The sequence below is a fragment of the Scyliorhinus canicula genome, chromosome 29, assembly GCF_902713615.1.
Source record: "Scyliorhinus canicula chromosome 29, sScyCan1.1, whole genome shotgun sequence".
Taxonomy (NCBI): Eukaryota; Metazoa; Chordata; class Chondrichthyes; order Carcharhiniformes; family Scyliorhinidae; genus Scyliorhinus; species Scyliorhinus canicula.
In genome coordinates this window covers 13,180,859-13,198,756 of record NC_052174.1, presented here as the reverse complement: position 1 = coordinate 13,198,756, position 17,898 = coordinate 13,180,859, and the positions used below count along the sequence as shown (strand labels likewise).

The 17,898-nt window shown below is 50.1% G+C and overlaps 1 protein-coding gene across 3 annotated transcripts in view; it reads left to right on the top strand.

The window, feature by feature from the left end:
- The window catches only part of LOC119958375 (RPA-related protein RADX-like), a 47,033-nt gene that overhangs the window by 14,353 nt on the left and 14,782 nt on the right, over positions 1-17,898 (top strand). For 2 of the 3 annotated variants that reach the window (XM_038786861.1, XM_038786860.1), the window contains 8 exons: positions 714-805; positions 3,520-3,663; positions 6,806-6,919; positions 7,065-7,238; positions 8,692-8,828; positions 10,243-10,364; positions 12,159-12,248; positions 16,513-16,613. In XM_038786861.1, coding sequence (XP_038642789.1) covers positions 714-805; positions 3,520-3,663; positions 6,806-6,919; positions 7,065-7,238; positions 8,692-8,828; positions 10,243-10,364; positions 12,159-12,248; positions 16,513-16,613 — 974 coding nt within the window. The remainder of the gene's footprint in view (positions 1-713; positions 806-3,519; positions 3,664-6,805; positions 6,920-7,064; positions 7,239-8,691; positions 8,829-10,242; positions 10,365-12,158; positions 12,249-16,512; positions 16,614-17,898) is intronic. The other variant, XR_005459020.1, reaches the window with a different exon arrangement.

The following is a 17,898-nucleotide window of genomic DNA, read 5'->3' as shown; positions in this document are numbered from 1 at the left end:
TTCTTACTGTTGGCTAGACGCCTGAGGTCACTGTGTCTCTTACTCCAGTTGCCATACTTACACCCCACTAGCCTGTCTTGCAGTACATACAATGATATTACCAAAACAAAAACATGACATTTTCTTGACATCAGCTATACCAAGTGAAGCAAAAGCAAATACTGCAGATGCAGGAACTCTGAAATGAATCCAGATAGTACTGGAAGAACTGAACAGTTCCGGCAGATCCTGTGGAGAGAAACAAAAGTTAAGGTTGAGTCCAAAGTGACTGTTTTCCGGAAGAATATAACGTGGTCAGCCTCACACCGCCAGGGACTCAGGTTCGGTTCCAACCTTGGGTGACTGTGTGGAGTTTGCCTGTGTCCGCGTGGGTTCCCTCTGGGTGCTCCGGTTTCCTCCCACAGTCCAAAGATGTGCAGGTTAGGTGGATTGGCCGTGATAAATTGCACCTTAGTGTCCAACGGTTCGATGGGGTTACAGGGATAGGGTGGGGGATTGGGTGCTCTTTCAGAGGGTCAGTGCAGAGTTGATGGGCCGAATGGCTGCCTCCGAATGGGATTCTCTGATTCTATTCTTCAATTCGAAATTTGATGAATGCAAAAAAGAAAATCGTTGACAGCAAATCTCTTTTTTCAGCAACACCCACGTTCAGTACGACCAAGAAACTATTACTGATGAATTAGTAACTCGGTGCTGTTTGATTATTGATGCAGGAAGGAATTGTCAGAACTTCGCTCTGGAGATCTGCGTGACATTATTGGTCTCGTTACCTTTGTCGGTAGACAGGAGCGTGTCCGAAGCAAAGGTAGGCACACTGTCACTCCCAGGCACCTCTCACTCCCAGGCACCTCTCACTCCCAGGCACCTCTCACTCCCTGTCCCTCACTCCCTATCCCTCACTCCCAGGCACCTCTCACTCCCTGTACCTCACTCCCAGGCACCTCTCACTCCCTGTACCTCACTCCCAGGCACCTCTCACTCCCTGTACCTCACTCCCAGGCACCCCTCACTCCCAGGCACCTCTCACTCCCTGTACCTCACTCCCAGGCACCTCTCACTCCCTATCCCTCACTCCCAGGCACCTCTCACTCCCTGTACCTCACTCCCAGGCACCTCTCACTCCCTGTACCTCACTCCCAGGCACCTCTCACTCCCAGGCACCCCTCACTCCCAGGCACCTCTCACTCCCTGTACCTCACTCCCTGTACCTCACTCCCAGGCACCTCTCACTCCCTGTACCTCACTCCCAGGCACCTCTCACTCCCTGTACCTCACTCCCAGGCACCTCTCACTCCCTGTCCCTCACTCCCTGTACCTCACTCCCAGGCACCTCTCACTCCCTGTCCCTTACTCCCAGGCACCTCTCACTCCCTGTCCCTCACTCCCTGTACCTCACTCCCAGGCACCTCTCACTTCCTGTCCCTCACTTCCTGTCCCTCACTTCCTGTCCCTCACTCCCTGTCCCTCACTCCCAGGCACCTCTCACTCCCTGTCCCTCACTCCCTGTCCCTCACTCCCTGTCCCTCACTCCCAGGCACCTCACTCCCAGGCAACTCTCACTCCCTGTCCCTCACTCCCTGTCCCTCACTCCCAGGCACCTCTCTCTCCCTGTCCCTCGCTCCCTGTCCCTCGCTCCCTGTCCCTCGCTCCCTGTCCCTCGCTCCCTGTCCCTCGCTCCCTGTCCCTCACTCCCAGGCACCTCTCACTCCCTGTCCCTCGCTCGCAGGCACCTCCCACTCCCTGTCCCTCGCTCCCTGTCCCTCGCTCCCTGTCCCTCACTCCCAGGCACCCCTCACTCCCTGTCCCTTGCTCCCAGGCACCTCCCACTCCCTGTCCCTCACTCCCTGTCCCTCACTCCCTGTCCCTCACTCCCTGTCCCTCACTCCCTGTCCCTCACTCCCTGTCCCTCACTCCCAGGCACCTCTCACTCCCTGTCCCTCGCTCCCAGGCACCTCTCACTCCCTGTCCCTCACTCCCAGCCACCTCTCACTCCCTGTACCTCACTCCCAGGCACCTCTCACTCCCTGTCCCTCACTCCCTATAACTGATACCTGGACTTATAAACAGAATTTCATAAAGACATTGAAAGGAAATATTTGCATTGCTCTGGAGACAGAGCAGTAAGTGGAGCTAATTTAATGGTCTTTCAAAGCACTGGTATGAGCACGATGGGCCAAATGGCCTCATTCAATGCTACTGGATTAAGTGCCCTTTGTTAAGTCCATAAGACATAGGAGCAGAATTAGGCCACTCTGCCCATCGAGCCTGCTCTGCCATTCAACCATGGCTGATATTTTTCTCATCCCCATTCTCCTGCCTTCTCCCCATAACCCCTGATCCCCTTATTGATCAAGAACCTATCTATCTCTGCCTTAAAGACACTCAGTGATTTGGCCTCCACAGCCTTCTGCGGCAAAGAGTTCCACAGATTCACCACCCTCTGGCTGAAGAAATTCCTCCTCATCTCTGTTTTAAAGGATCGTCCCTTCAGTCTGAGGCTGTGCCCTCTGGTTCTAGTTTTTCCTACAAGTGGAAACATCCTCTCCATGACCACTCTATCCAGGCCTCGCAGTATCCTGTAAGTTACAATAAGATTCCCCCTCATCCTTCTGAACTCCACCAAGTAATAATAAGAATCGCTTATTGTCACAAGTAGGCTTCAATGAAGTTACTGTGAAAAGCCCCTAGCCGCCACATTCTGGCACCTGTTCGGGGAGGCCGGTAGGGGAATTGAACCCACGCTGCTTGCCTTTTTCTGCATTACAAGCCGGCTGTTTAGACCACTATACTAAACCAGCCCCTCTGGGTACAGACCCAGAGTCATCAACCGTTCCTCATACGACAAGCCCTTCATACCAGGGATCATTCTCCTGAACCTCCTCAGACACTTTCCAAGGCCCAGCACATCCTTCCTTAGATACAGGGCCAAAACTGCTCACAATATTCCAAATGGGGTCTGACCAGAGCCTTATACAGCCTCAGGAGTACATCCCTGGTCTTGTATTCTAGCCCTCTCGAGATGAATGCTAACATTGCATTTGCCTTCCTAACTGTTGACTGAACCTACACGTTACCCTTAAGAGAATCTTGAACAAGGACTCCCAAGACCCTTTGAGCTTCTGATTTCCTAAGCATTTCCCCATTTAGAAAATAGTCTTTGCCTCCATTCCTCCTTCCAAAGTGCGTAACCTCACACTTTTCCACATTGTATTCCATCTGCCACTTCATTGCCCACTCTCCTAGCCTGTCCAAATCCTCATGCAGCCCCCCTGCTTCCTCAATACTATCTGTCACTCTGCATATCTTTGTATCATCTGCAAACTTAGCAACAGTGCCTTCAGTACCTTCTTCCAGCTCATTAATGTATATTGTGAAAAGTTGTGGTCCCAGCACAGGCCAGTAGTCACCGGCTGCCATCCTGAAAAAGACCCCTTTACCCCCACTCACTTCCCTAGTCGACACACTTTGAATTAACTCGTTTGTTCCAGCTTCTCTTCCATGTGAATTTCACCTTTGCAGAACGCCCCGATGAATTCCTGGTTTACCGCTGGCTGCACCTGATCGATGGGACAGCGTCGGAACCTTTTGTCCTGAAGCTTTTCTCTACCTCGCAGCCTGAGATTCAGGCTCAGATCGCCCCGTGCAGCGTGGCTGACAACACTGGTAAGAGGCTTCAGATCTCTGCCACATATGTGGCCGGTGGGAAAGGTCGATTGGATTGGATTGGTTTATTGTCACATGTACCGAGGTACAGTGAAAAGTATTTTGCTGCGAGCAGCTCAACAGATCATTAAGTACATGGGAAGAAAAGGGAATTAAAAAATATATATAATAGGGCAACACAAGGTATACAATGTAACTACATAAGCACCGGCATCGGGTGAAGCAAACAGGGTGTAGTGTTAATGAGGTCAGTCCATAAGAGGGTCATTTAGGAGTCTGGTGACAGTGGGGAAGAAGCTGTTTTTGAGTCTGTTCGTGCGAGTTCTCAGACTTCTGTATCTCCTGCCCGATGGAAGAAGTTGGAAGAGTGAGTATGCCGGGTGGGAGGGGGCCTTTGATTATGCTGCCCGCTTTCCCCAGGCAGTGGTCCCCAGGTCACATAGTTCATTCTGGTGCTTGATGTGAAACGAGGAAGGAAGATTTGAATGTCACAACCTCAGGGCGTCCAAAATCACTTTGCAACCAGTGGGTACACAATTTATATTGTGGAAGCCAGCTTGTGCACAGCAGGACTCCACAATGTGATAGTGAGCTGGTCGTTTTCCTTGTGGTAAATTTGGCTAGGTCTGGTTGATCAGTGGCCTAACTCCATATCCCTGTCTTTGGCCTGTATCCCTTAATATCTTTGCTTCACAAAAATACATCTATCTCAGCTTTAAAATGAACAACTGTTCCAGCTTCAACTACTGTTTGTGGGAGGGATTTCCAACCCTTCCCCAGCCTCTGAGTGAAGTTCTTCACAACATTTCTCCTGAACCGTCTGGCCCTAATTTTTAGACAAGGCCCCTAGTTTAGAATCTCCAGCCAGTGGGAATAGTTTATCCTTATCAACCCTGTCTTTTCTGAATAAAGCCATGGACTCGTTAACATCCTTGGGGCATCATTGATGAAGATGTCGCACTTTGTCACTCTCGTGGCCGAGACCTGAATAAATATAAATATAAATATACACATTCAGGAGCTGGACTGCTTTATAAAATCCTATTTTGTGCTTTTCAAAATGGACAATTGCTGAGCTAACCAGGTTCTCCAGCTGGTCACAAGCTGACTTCCGAGCATTTGTGAGCTGTTTCAAAGTGAGCAAAGGCGAACACATCAAATGCCCGGAATGTTTGCATCGAATAAACATCCCCATCGCCGCCAAGCTAATAGACTGGCTCAGCGGCTGGTCGGTCTACCTCAGCCAGCTTCAAACAAAGACAGCCGCTTGCAAGCAAGTCCTCATCTCCAATAATGGTGCGAATGGCATCAGCGTTAACTGTTCCAGCACAATGGTTTCAACCGGGGGGGGGGGGGCCTTATTTAACAAGGTACCACGTTTACCAAGACATGGACCGCTCGAGTGCCTTTAATGATTATAGTCTTTGGACCTTATTGTCCGTTACTGTTTGACCTCCGACGAGTGGAGGACTCCAGGCAAACAGCCTGTGCTGCCAGCAGGTGGCAGTAGAATGAACTCCGGCCCACATCAAAACTGCAAACTGCTGGACAGACGTTGGAGCTCCTCCGTCTGAGACTAACTCACTCCTCGTGCAGACAGGATCTGTGTGTGCCTGTGTAAAAATAAACCAGCCCTTTTTATTCTATCTTACCTCCAGTTTGCTGCGCAAGTTATTCAGCGAGGATTGGATCACTCCAGATTTAAGGGTCGGGGAAGATATAAAGGGGGAGATCCAAATGAACTAAACACCTTTCTGTTTATAGAAGGATAGTGAGAGGGGGGGGGGGGGGGGGGAGGGCAGTTTAAATTCACCCCTCCCCCCTGCTCGTCCATAACGGTCACACACATAGAGCTATTTTATAGAGAAAGGAAACCAGTCCAGCAATGGAAACCTGAAATTTGGTCATTTGGAAATGCCACCCAAAATAAAGTGGCTGACATTACTGCAATTTGCTTTTTCAACAAGAAATACTTAACTGGCATCCTTAACGGGACAGATCAGCCTGTCGTACAGATCCTAAACTATTCAACAGCATCACCATGGGAGACACTCAACCTCGCAGTCATTTTTAAAATTTCATTTTTACGGGATGTGGGCATCGTTGGCTCAGGCCCAGCATTTGTTGCCCATCCCTAATTGCCCCTTGAGAGGGTGGTGGGTGAGTTGCCTTCGTGAGCGGCTGCAGTCCGTGTGGTGTAGGTACACGCACTGTGCTGTTAGGGAGGGAGTTCCAGGAGTTTGGCCCCAGCGACAGTGAAGGAACGGCCGATATATTTCCCAGTCGGGGTGGGGAGTGACTTGGAGGGAACCTCCAGGTGGAGGGGTTCCCAGGTATCTGCTGCTCTTGTCCTTCTAGATGGTAGAGGTGGTGGGTTTGGAAGGTGCTGCCTAAGGAGCCTTGGTGAGTTGCTGCAGAGCATCTTGTAGACGGTACACACGGCTGCCACTGTGCGTCGGTGGTGGAGGGGGTGAATGTTTGTGGATGGGGTGCCAATCAAGGGCTGATTTGTCCTGGATGGTGTTGAACTTCTTGAGTGTTGGAGCTGCGCTCATCCAGGCAAGTGGAGAGTATTCCATCACACTCCTGACTTGTGCCTTGTAGATGGTGGACAGGCTTTGGGGGGTCAGGAGGTGAGTTAATCTCCGCAGGATTCCCAGCCTCTGACCTGCCCTGGTAGCCACAGTATTAATGTGGCTGGGTCCAGTTCAGTTTCTGATCAATGGTAACCCCCAGGATGGTGATTGTGGGGGATTCAGTGATGGTAACGCCATTGAATGTCAAGGGGAGATGGTTAGATCCTCTCTTGTAGGAGATGGTCATTGCCTGGCACTTGTGTGGCGTGAATATAACTTGCCACTTGTCATCCCGAGTCTGGATATTGTCCAGGTCTTGCTGAATTTGGACATGGACTGCTTCATTATCTAAGGCGTCGCGAATGGTGCTGAACATTGTGCAGACATCTGCAAACATCCCGAATTCTGACCTTATGACGGAAGGGAGGTCATTGATGAAGCAGCTGAAGATGGTTGGGCCCAGGACACAACCCTGAGGAACTATAAGATGCTCAGATAAACAGAACGACTCGGCTAAAATAAAAATACATGCTCCAAAGTGTTTTTTTTTCTTTCTCTCATTTAAGTGACCTTGCTTGTGTGTACGAATGTCAGGGTGGAATGCCAAGTGATCGATCCCAGTGGACAGACAACATTCCCTTACCTGCTCACCACCGAGTACAGCCAGGTATACGTCAATGGTATGTACACCGGCAAGGGGACTGTTAGGTGGGAATGGTGCTGTAGAGTTGAATCTGGATTAGTTGGCACCTTTAAAAGGGAAATGGAAGCAGAGTCGATGAATATTTTTCATAGGTTTTCATTTTCCCCCTTTGCCTCCATTAGGACATCATCAAGGAAAGCCCTATGTGAAAAACCACAAGGTAAAAGAGTTTATCAAGTGGATAAAATCTGCCAAGGATCAGGAAAGCCATAGACTGAGCCGCACTCTGATTGGTGGATCTTACAGCTATCCTCCCCTCCCTTCCAGCGAGCGGGATTATCGGCGTGAAATACTCGGTGAGGGAACCCCAACCAGTCACTTGCTCAACGTGTGGTGTTGTGTATTATTTTAATCTTCTGCAGCCTTTCCTCCTCCCTTGCTGCAGAAGGTTGTGGTCTCTGCCATCACTGTCGAAACCTGAGCGCACAATCCAGCCTGATGCCCCCAGCGCTATTACTGAGGGAGTGCCGCACTGTCAGAGGGTCAGTACTGAGGGAGTGCCGCACTGTCAGATGGTCAGTACTGAGGGAGTGCCGCACTGTCAGAGGGTCAGTACTGAGGGAGTGCCGCACTGTCAGAGGGTCAGTACTGAGGGAGTGCCGCATTGTCAGAGGGTCAGTACTGAGCGAGTTCTGCACTGTCAGAGGGGCAGTACTGAGGGAGTGCTGCACTGTCAGAGGGTCAGTACTGAGGGAGTGCCGCCCTGTCAGAGGGTCAGTACTGAGGGAGTGCCGCACTGTCAGAGGGTCAGTACTGAGGGAGTGCCGCATTGTCAGAGGGTCAATACTGAGGGAGCGCCGCACTGTCAGAGGGTCAGTACTGAGGGAGTGCCACACTATTGTAGGGTCAGTACTGAGGGAGTGCCGCACTGTCAGAGGGTCAGTACTGAGGGAGTGCCGCACTGTCAGAGGGTCAGTACTGAGGGAGTGCCACACTATTGTAGGGTCAGTACTGAGGGAGTGCCGCACTGTCAAGAGGGTCAGTACTGAGGGAGTGCTGCACTTTCAGAGGGTCAGTACTGAGGATCTGCTGCCTCCTGTTAATTGTTAATTGTCCCCCACCATTCACGACTGAATGCAATAGGCCTGCAGAGCTTTGATCCATTGGTTGTGGGACCTACAGCGTGCTTCCTCTGTCTGCAGCATGCATGTAATCCTGTGCTGTACCTTCTCCTGTTCTTGGTATGCCTGACATACACTCCTGCTACCATTGAATCAGGTCTCCAGAATTTATGGTAATAGTAGAGTGAAGGATGTGAGTATGGAGGCTGAGATACATCGGTTTGTGATTAATTCAGGGGTTATGGGGAGAAGGCAGGAGAATGGGGATAAGAAAAGTATCAGCCATGATTGAATGGCCGGGCAGACTCGATGGGCCGAGTGGCCTAATTCTGCTCCTATGTGTTATTATGGTAATAGTTGGCGGAGCAGGCTTGGAGGTTCCATTTTCTCTGTTTCTATACTGTGTTATTCAGTGAAGAGCAGGGGGGAGAACCCCATTGGTGTCCTCATCAGCTCGCCAACCAATCACTGTACAGATTACCTGGTCAGTTATCCTATGGCAGGATGGGCCGAATGGTCTCATTCTGTGCTGTAAATCTTCTACGTTCCTTCACGGTGTAAAGGCGTGACTATTCGTGGTCTGCTCATGTATGTTGATAAGTGAGCCGGCATTGCCTTCGGGAAAGGAGTTGGGTAATTTAGAAGCGAGAGGTTTTTTTTTTGTTTAAAAACTTTCTTTCTTCCGCAGGTAGATGCCCCTTGACTACGATGTCCGAACTGAAGCAGCTCCTGAATCAGCTGGAGTACCGCGAATACAGGCAGGTTACTGTCCAGGGACGCATCATATCTGTAACATACCAATCACTGGCCAAGGTGGATAAAGAGGTAATGGAGCTGGCAAAATAACTGTTCTGTAATGGGCCAGTGGCAAAGGGAATGAGCGAAGAATGGAGAATTGCACAGAACCCATTGGCTGCAGTGGTGTGGGGAAAGGGAGAAATTGGAGGTGACAGGTGAAACCCAGTCCCCATCTGTCACGCAAGGTGCACCGCAAGATCCCACACAACAAATTCATTTCTGAACAATCCTGGCCGATAACACCTGGCACCACTGGAAAACGGATGTCCTGGTCACTATCACATGGGAGCTGGCTGCGTCCAAATTGGCAGCCTTGTTTCCTCCATCACAGCCATCACTTAACGTCAAATAATTAATTGGCTGTTCGAGTTTTCAAACACCCCACGGTCATTTCAAGGTGTTACAGAAATATGATTTTCTGTTTTACATGAGTAGACCAGAAATGTGACTCGGCAATGATAGACTAACAAGGCCGTCTTTGACCAGGTCAAGAAATTGTATTGGGGGGGGTGACGGGACATGGGCTGATGCTCTGGAGAGGGTTAATTCTTCCTCCTCGTGTGCGCGGCTCAGCCTCATCCAATTCAAGGTGCTGCATAGGGCCCACATGACTGGGACGAGGATGAGTAGGTTCTTTGGGGGTGAGGACAGGTGTGTCAGGTGCTCGGGGATTCCAGCGAACCATGCCCATATGTTCTGGGCATGCCCGGCACTGGAGGAGTTCTGGAAGGGGGTGGCGAGGACGGTGTCGAGGGTGGTGGGATCCAGGGTCAAGCCAGGATGGGGACTCGCGATTTTTGGGGTTGGGGTGGAGCCGGGAGTGCAGGAGGCGAAAGAGGCCGGTGTGCTGGCCTTTGCGTCCCTAGTAGCCCGGCGAAGGATCTTGCTACAATGGAAGGACGCGAGGCCCCCAAGCGTGGAGACCTGGATCAATGACATGGCTGGTTTCATTAAGCTAGAGAAGGTCAAATTCGCCCTGAGAGGGTCGGTACAAGGGTTCTTTAGGCGGTGGCAGCCTTTTCTCGACTTTCTGGCTCAACGGTAGGGTACGGGGACAGCAGCAGCAGCAACCCGGGGGGGGGGGGGGGGGGGCGACAATGACTATGTTTGTTTATTTAATTTTAATATATTTTTAAGTTCTTTTGTTGTTCATTGGGGTTGGGGGGTGGGGGGGATGTGATACATGCGCCGATACGGTCTGGGGGTGTCACAGTTATTATGGGTTATTTTTTGCATTTCATTGTTTGTCATGTTTTATATTTTCTGTAAAAAATTCCAATAAAAATTATATTTAAAAAAAAGAAATTGTATTGGGCAACAGACACAATACCACAGGCATTTACAAAGCTGCTGTCTGAGGGCAGGCGGTTGCTGTCCTTTGATCGGATTTCCCACCTGGCACTTAGCCAGTTGATTTTTATATAAAATTCTTCTTTTCCAGTCTGCCTGTGACAGAAGAAACGCGGACATTGGAGGAATCGAGGAGTTTGAAGAATTGTTTGATGCAGACCCATCATTCCCAGACAAAACACGCAACAAAAGTCCAGTGATTCCTCTCACAAGGTGGAGGAATATTGGATATTCTTGGATATTTGGATAACTGTCGAGAAGGCGGGGCTCTGTTGAGAAGGCGGAGCTCTGTCGCGAAGGCGGGGCTCTGTCGAGAAGGCGGGGCTCTGTCGAGAAGGCGGGGTGCTGTCGAGAAGGTGGGCTGGTCGAGAAGGCGGGGCTCTGTCGAGAAGGCGGGGCTCTGTCGAGAAGGCGGGACTCTGTCGAGAAGGCGGGACTCTGTCGAGAAGGCGGGGCTCTGTCGAGAAGGCGGGGCTCTTTCGAGAAGGCGGGGCTCTGTCGAGAAGGCGGGGCTCTGTCGAGAAGGCGGGGCTCTGTCGAGAAGGCGGGGCGCTGTCGAGAAGGTGGGCTGGTCGAGAAGGCGGGGCTCTGTTGAGAAGGCGGGGCTCTGTTGAGAAGGCGGGGCTCTGTCGAGAAGGCGGGGCTCTGTCGAGAAGGCGGGGCTCTGTCGAGAAGGCGGGGCTCTGTCGAGAAGGCGGGGCTCTGTCGAGAAGGCGGGGCTCTGTCGAGAAGGCGGGGCTCTGTCGAGAAGGCGGGGCTCTGTCGAGAAGGCGGGGCTCTGTCGAGAAGGCGGGCTGGTCGAGAAGGCGGGGCTCTGTCGAGAAGGCGGGGCTCTGTCGAGAAGGCGGGGCTCTGTCGAGAAGGCGGGGCTCTGTCGAGAAGGCGGGGCGCTGTCGAGAAGGCGGGGCGCTGTCGAGAAGGCGGGGCGCTGTCGAGAAGGCGGGGCTCTGTCGAGAAGGCGGGGCTCTGTCGAGAAGGCGGGGCGCTGTCGAGAAGGTGGGCTGGTCGAGAAGGCGGGGCTCTGTTGAGAAGGCGGGGCTCTGTATAGAAGGCGGGGCTCTGTCGAGAAGGCGGGGCTCTGTCGAGAAGGCGGGGCTCTGTCGAGAAGGCGGGGCTCTGTCGAGAAGGCGGGGCTCTGTCGAGAAGGCGGGGCTCTGTCGAGAAGGCGGGCTGGTCGAGAAGGCGGGGCTCTGTCGAGAAGGCGGGGCTCTGTCGAGAAGGCGGGGCTCTGTCGAGAAGGCGGGGCTCTGTCGAGATGGCGGGGCTCTGTCGAGAAGGCGGGGCGCTGTCGAGAAGGCGGGGCGCTGTCGAGAAGGCGGGGCTCTGTCGAGAAGGCGGGGCGCTGTCGAGAAGGCGGGGCGCTGTCGAGAAGGCGGGGCGCTGTCGAGAAGGCGGGGCGCTGTCGAGAAGGCGGGGCCCTGTCGAGAAGGCGGGGCCCTGTCGAGAAGGCGGGGCTCTGTCGAGATAGCGGGGACAGCGATCTCAGAGTATGCCGCTTTGGAGGGTGCAGTGCATTGCGAAGGCGGTGCCTCCCCCAATTCAGTCGTGAACGGGGATTGTCCGGCTGATTGCCGAATGCGATTTCGGCATCGGCGACCGGAGAATCCCGCTCCCTATTACATTGCTGCCTGTGCTGAGGCCAGATCGTAGACAGGGCTTTTACCATTCTCTTTGCTGAGACACTGTCTCAAACAGCTCAAGTATCAACCATCATCAAAACCGTGTACTTTTGAGACCAAGTTTGGAAACGTAGTGAAAATGTAGTGAGCAGGTGATATCAAGCTTCGCGTTTAAGACCTTTTGGATAGTGGAAGAAAGGGAATAATTACGGGAGCTAAAGGATGGCACCGTTTGGAGACCTTGGGGAAGAATGAGCCGGAGTCGGCGCCTCACATTGAGGCTTGACCTCAGCACCAGAACTAGCTTTAAGACGAGGGGTGGGGAGTCAGGAAGCCAGGCCCTAAGCTGCTCTGTGATGGAATGAATCACTGGATCTTTATATTGCAGGAGTGGAAGTCCTCTCGGAAAACAAGCGGGCTCATCACAGAAAAGAAGACGAAAAGGCAGAACCTGCAGTAAAAAGCGGCCGTCAGCAAGGTAACAGGAGCTTTCACTCGCCACTCAACAATGTGCTTCTTACAAATAATCCCCAATGTTATGCTGAGGATGCTGGCTCTTCACTTTGTGCTCCATTCCCCAGCTAACCCAGACAGTTAAGTATTGGGTGACAACTTAACCATGGTGTTTTAGTGGGTGAGTGTACCCGTACTGTCTCCCGCTGCCCCCATGTATGAATACTTTCCATTAAGAGTCACTGTGCTTCACTCCAGAAAACCAGTTGGTGAAAGATAGAACTCAAGCCAATCTTTACACTATTATATTCACATTTATTTCCAGTTACACATTATAGGCACGTACCTCCCGAATTTTTTTTTATAGAACATACAGTGCAGAGGGAGGCCATTTGGCCCATCGAGTCTGCACTGACCCACTTAAGCCCTCACTTCCACCTTATCCCCGTAACCCAATAACCCCTCCTAACCTATTTGGATATTAAGGGCAATTTAGCACGGCCAATCAACCTAACCTTGCACGTCTTTGGACTGTGGGAGGAAACCGGAGCACCCGGAGGAAACCCACGCACACACGGGGAGAACGTGCAGACTCCGCACAGACAGTGACCCAAGCCGGGAATCGAACCTGGAATCCTGACGCAGTGAAGCCACAGTGCTAGCCACGTGTGCCACCATGCTGCCCAATTCAACAACCACAGTTTCTGTCTGTCTCCATCTGCGGGAGCACGGGTGAATGCCCAATTCATGTCCAGCGTCTGCATACAGTTAAAAACTATACAATTAAAGGGGTTGCTATAGAGATAGAGGATGCATTGGAGATCAAATTTCAAAATTCTATACATTCTGCAAAAGTGCTTTCAAGATTAGCAGGTAGTAAATGTAACCCCACGATTTAGGAATGGATGGAGGGCGAAAACCAGGAAATACAGACCTGCTCGCCTGACGTCAGTAGGAGGGAAAATGCCGACATCTGTTATAAAGGGATAACTGGGCACTTCGAAAGTGATGGTAGGATTGGGCAAGTTAGGAAAGGGAAATCATGTTTGACAAACTTGCTGGGAGAGTCTTGAGGATGTTTACTTGTACCATGGATAAAGGAGAAACAGTGGAGGGTTTAAACTAACTTGGCAGGGGCCTGGGATCCTGAGAGAAGGTTCAGCAAGGATAGATGCACAGCCAAAATTAGAAGAGGCATCAGGTGAGTCAAGGAAGACATAGAATTCCTCCACTAGTTAAGTCAAAGGGAGTTTGGCAAGATAGGATGGTATTTATTTGAATGCAAGGAGTCTGACAAACAAGGCAGATGAGTTGAGGACATAATTTATAACACAGAGGTATGATGTCATTGAGACATGGTTGAGAGAGGGTCAGGATTGGCAGTTCAACATTCCAGGATATGGGATCTCCAGGTTAGATGGGGAACATCCTTCCAGTGATTTGGAAGGAGGTAAAAGAGAAGGAGGTGTTGCAATTCTGATCAGGGAATCCATGACAGCAGTAAGGAGAGACGACATCTTAGAGGGCTCTTCAAATGAAGCAAGATGGGTAGAACTTAAAAGCAAAAAGGAGCAATCACATTGCTGGGAGTGCTCTACAGACTCCCTAACAGTCCAAGAGAAATATAAGAGCAGATATGTAGGCAAATTTCAGAGAAGTGTAAAAGTAATAGGGTAGTGGGGATTTCAACTTCCCCAATGTTAACTGGGTTAGCCATTGTGTGAAAGATTTAGAGGAAGCCGAATTCTTAAAATGATATCAGAAGAACTTTTTAAGCCAGTATGTAGAAGGAGCTACAAGAGAGGGGGCGGTCCTGGACTTACTTTTAGATAACCAAGGCAGACAACAAATCTATTGAGCCCTGGATATCGAGCGACACAGCAAGGTTGTGAGGGAAAAACCTTTAGCCAGAGGCTGGAGGAGTCTGTACCTCGCTGCCTGAAAGGGTGGTGGGGGCAGAGACACTCATAACATTGAAGAAATATTTAAATGTGCGCTTGCGATCCCAGGGCAGCCATGGCTATGGGCCAAGTGCTGGGAAATAGGATTAGAATAGTTAGTTGTTTTTGGCCGGCACAGACACAATGGGCTGAAGGTCCTTTTCTGTGCTGTAGACCTCGATGGATGTGATGAATTTGGGTTTTGATAGAAGAGGGTAGTAAATAAATAGAGCACAAGGGGCTGGGGGTAATATACTGGTGAGTTTGAAAATTGGCTGATAGGAGAATAGCAATTAACTGATCATTCTTTGGTGGCAGGCTACAACTCGTGGGACACAGCAAGGATCAGTGCTTGGACCCCAACCAATCACAATCTATACCAATGATTTGGAAATCACAATCTATACCAATGATTTGGAAATGAAAATCTATACCAATGATTTGGAAATCACAATCTATACCAATGATTTGAAAATCATAATCTATATCAATTATTTGGAAATCACGCTCTATATCAATGACTTGGAAGTCACAATCTATATCAGTGATTTGGGAATAATAATCTATATTCGTGATTTGGAAATCACAGTCTATATCAATGATTTGGAAGTCACCATCTATATCAGTGATTTGAAAATCACAATCTGTATCAATGATTTGGAAGCCATAATCTATATCAGTGATTTGGAAATAATAATCTATATCAATGATTTGGAAATCACAATCTATATCAATGGTTTGGAAATCATGATCTATATCAGTGATTTGGAAATCATAATCTATATCAATGATTTGGAAATCACGATCTATATCAGTGATTTGGAAATTACAATCTATATCAGTGATTTGGAAATCAAGATCTATATTAAATTAACATTTCTAAGTTTGCTGATGATATAAAACGTGGTGGAAGTGTGATCCCTGAAGAGATTTCACAGAGGCTTCAGGGGGATTTCACTAGGCTGAGTGAATAGGCACAAAATGGCAGCTGGAATATAATGTGAAGAAATGTGAAATTATCAACTTTGGCAGGGAAAACAGAAAGGCCGAGTATCTTAAACGGGGAGGGATTGGGAAGTGTTGGTGCTCAAAGGAACCTGGGTGTTCTTGGCCGTGACTTACTGAAAGCTAGCGGGCAGCTGCAACAAGCAATTGGGAAGGTTGTTAGTCTTTATTGAAAGGGAATTTGAGGACAGGAGTGAGGAGGTCTTGCTGTAATTATACACAGCCTTGGTGAAACCACACCATTGTGTGCAGCTTTGGCATCCTACCTAAGAAAGGATATACTGGCCCTAGATGAGAGTAATGTAGGTTCAGCAGACTAATCTAGCGGGGATTGTCGGACGAGGTAAGATTGAGGAGGCTTCCTTGTATTCTTGAAGGTTTTGAAGAATGAGAGGTGACCTTATTGAAGTGCACAGGGTGCGACAGGGTGGATAGAAGACGGATGTTTCCCCTGGTCAAGGGAGGGTCAAGAAACAGGGGACACAGCCTGAGAAAAAGAGACTGATTTAAGACTGATTTGAGAGCTCAGGGCGGTGCAGTGGATTACCACTGCTGCCTCACAGCATCAGGGATCCTGGTTTAATTCTGGCCTTGGGTGTCTGTCTGTACAGAGTCTGCAGGTTCTCCTCGTGTCTGCGTGGGTTTCCTCTGGGTGCTCCGGTTTCCTCCCACAGTCCAAAGATGTGCAGGTTAGATGGATTGGCCGTGATAAATTGCCCTTAGTGTCCAAACAGGTTAGATGGGGTTACAGGGATAGGAAGGGGAGTGGGCCTAGGTAGAGCGCTCTTTCCGAGGGTTGGTGCAGACTCAATGGACCAAATGGCCTCCTTCTGCACTGTAGGAAGTCTAGGATTTAAGACTAAGATGAGGAAGGATCTTTTTCAGTCAGATTGTGGTGAATCTCCCCCAGTGAGCTGTGGAGTCTCAGTCATTGAGAAAGTTCAAAGCAGAGATCAGTCGGTTTCTAGATGCCAATGACATCAGGGGATACGGGAATAATGTAAGAAGGTGGCGTTGTGGTAGAAAATCAGCCACGATTTAGTTAAACGATAGAGCGGGCTCGAGAGGCTGAATGGCCTTCTCCTGCATCCACATTCCCAGACGGCAGTGGAAGCTCCGTTTTAACTTTCCCTTTTCCTTTGGAACTTGAAATCACATGAAATAGCTGAGACAGATAGCTGTGGGAGAGACCACAACTCGGGGGGGTGGGGGTTAGAAAACTGTACGATCGCCGCTGATTTTGTTTTAACACTGAGAGTTGCGCTGATTGGAACCTTCCCTATGAAGCGGTTAGAGAATGTAGCAAGTGACGAGCACCATCTAACTGGTTCCTGTTTCGCCTAGACTCCGTAACGACACAGGATCGAGTAGCCAGGATCATACTGTGACCCACCGTTCACCAACATGTGAGAGGGCTATGAACCGTGCTGGAAGTCCTGTGCGAGGTTTGAATACACAGCTGCCTCTTTGCCATCCCCAGTGCTTTATTCTGTGATTAGCTCAGCCATGACTCTGTGCGCAGTAATCGCATCTCTAACTAGGCATGAGTTCAAGTCCCACTCCAAAAACCTGGCGACACCACTGTCAGTGCCAGTACCGAGAGAGTGGCGCACTGCTGGAAGTTGCTTCAGTCAGTCTGTTGTAGTGGCAGCAATGGCACAGTGAGCGAGCTCAATGATTAGGGTGGCACGGTGGTTAGCACTGTTACTTCACAGCGCCAGGGTCTCGGGTTTGATTCCCGACTTGGGTCACTATCTGTGAGGAATCTGAACATTCTCCCCGTGTCTGTGGGTTTCCTCCGGGTGCTCCGGTTTCCTCCCTTTAGTCCCGAAAGACGTGCTGTTAGATCAATTGGACATCCTGAATTCTCCCTCTGTGTGCCCGAACAGGCGCCGGAGTGTGGCGACTAGGGGCTTTTCACAGTAACTTCATTGCAGTGTTGATGTCAGCCTACTTGTGACAATAATAAAGATTATTATTATTACCCCAGGCTGGAGAGAGTAACAATCACTTTCCCTCTAAGCATCTAAACGCATCTGGGAAAAGAGCTAATCCACTCCTCTGCTACCCCAAAACGGGATTAGGCAGGTTATTGAGAGAGGCTCAAGTTAGAGATATCTGTTGGTGCAAAGGTCCCAACAGTCTGATGTAGTTGTCAGGGAAAAAAGTAGATAAAATGAGGATTAGTTTGGGATTGTTATACTGAATAATGAATCTTGTAATACAGGAGGAGCCCCAGTGGGATTGATACAGGGCTATGGGAGAGAGCGGGGCAGTGGGATTAGTTTGGGGATTGATACAGGGCTATGGGGAGAGAGCGGGGCAATGGGATTAGTTTGGGGATTGATACAGAGCGGGGCAGTGGGATTGATTTGGGATTGATACAGGGCTATGGGGAGAGAGCAGGGCAGTGGGATTAGTTTGGGATTGATACAGGGCTATGGGGGGGAGAGTGGGGCAGTGAGATTACTTTGGGATTGATACAGGGCTATGGGGAGAGAGTGGGGCAGTGGGATTAGTTTGGGGATTGATACAGAGCGGGGCAGTGGGATTGATTTGGGATTGATACAGGGCTATGGGGAGAGAGCAGGGCAGTGGGATTAGTTTGGGGATTGATACAGGGCTATGGGGAGAGAGTGGGGCAGTGGGATTAGTTTGGGCATTGATACAGGGCTATGGGGAGAGAGTGGAGCAGTGGGATTAGTTTGGGGATTGATACAGGGCTATGGG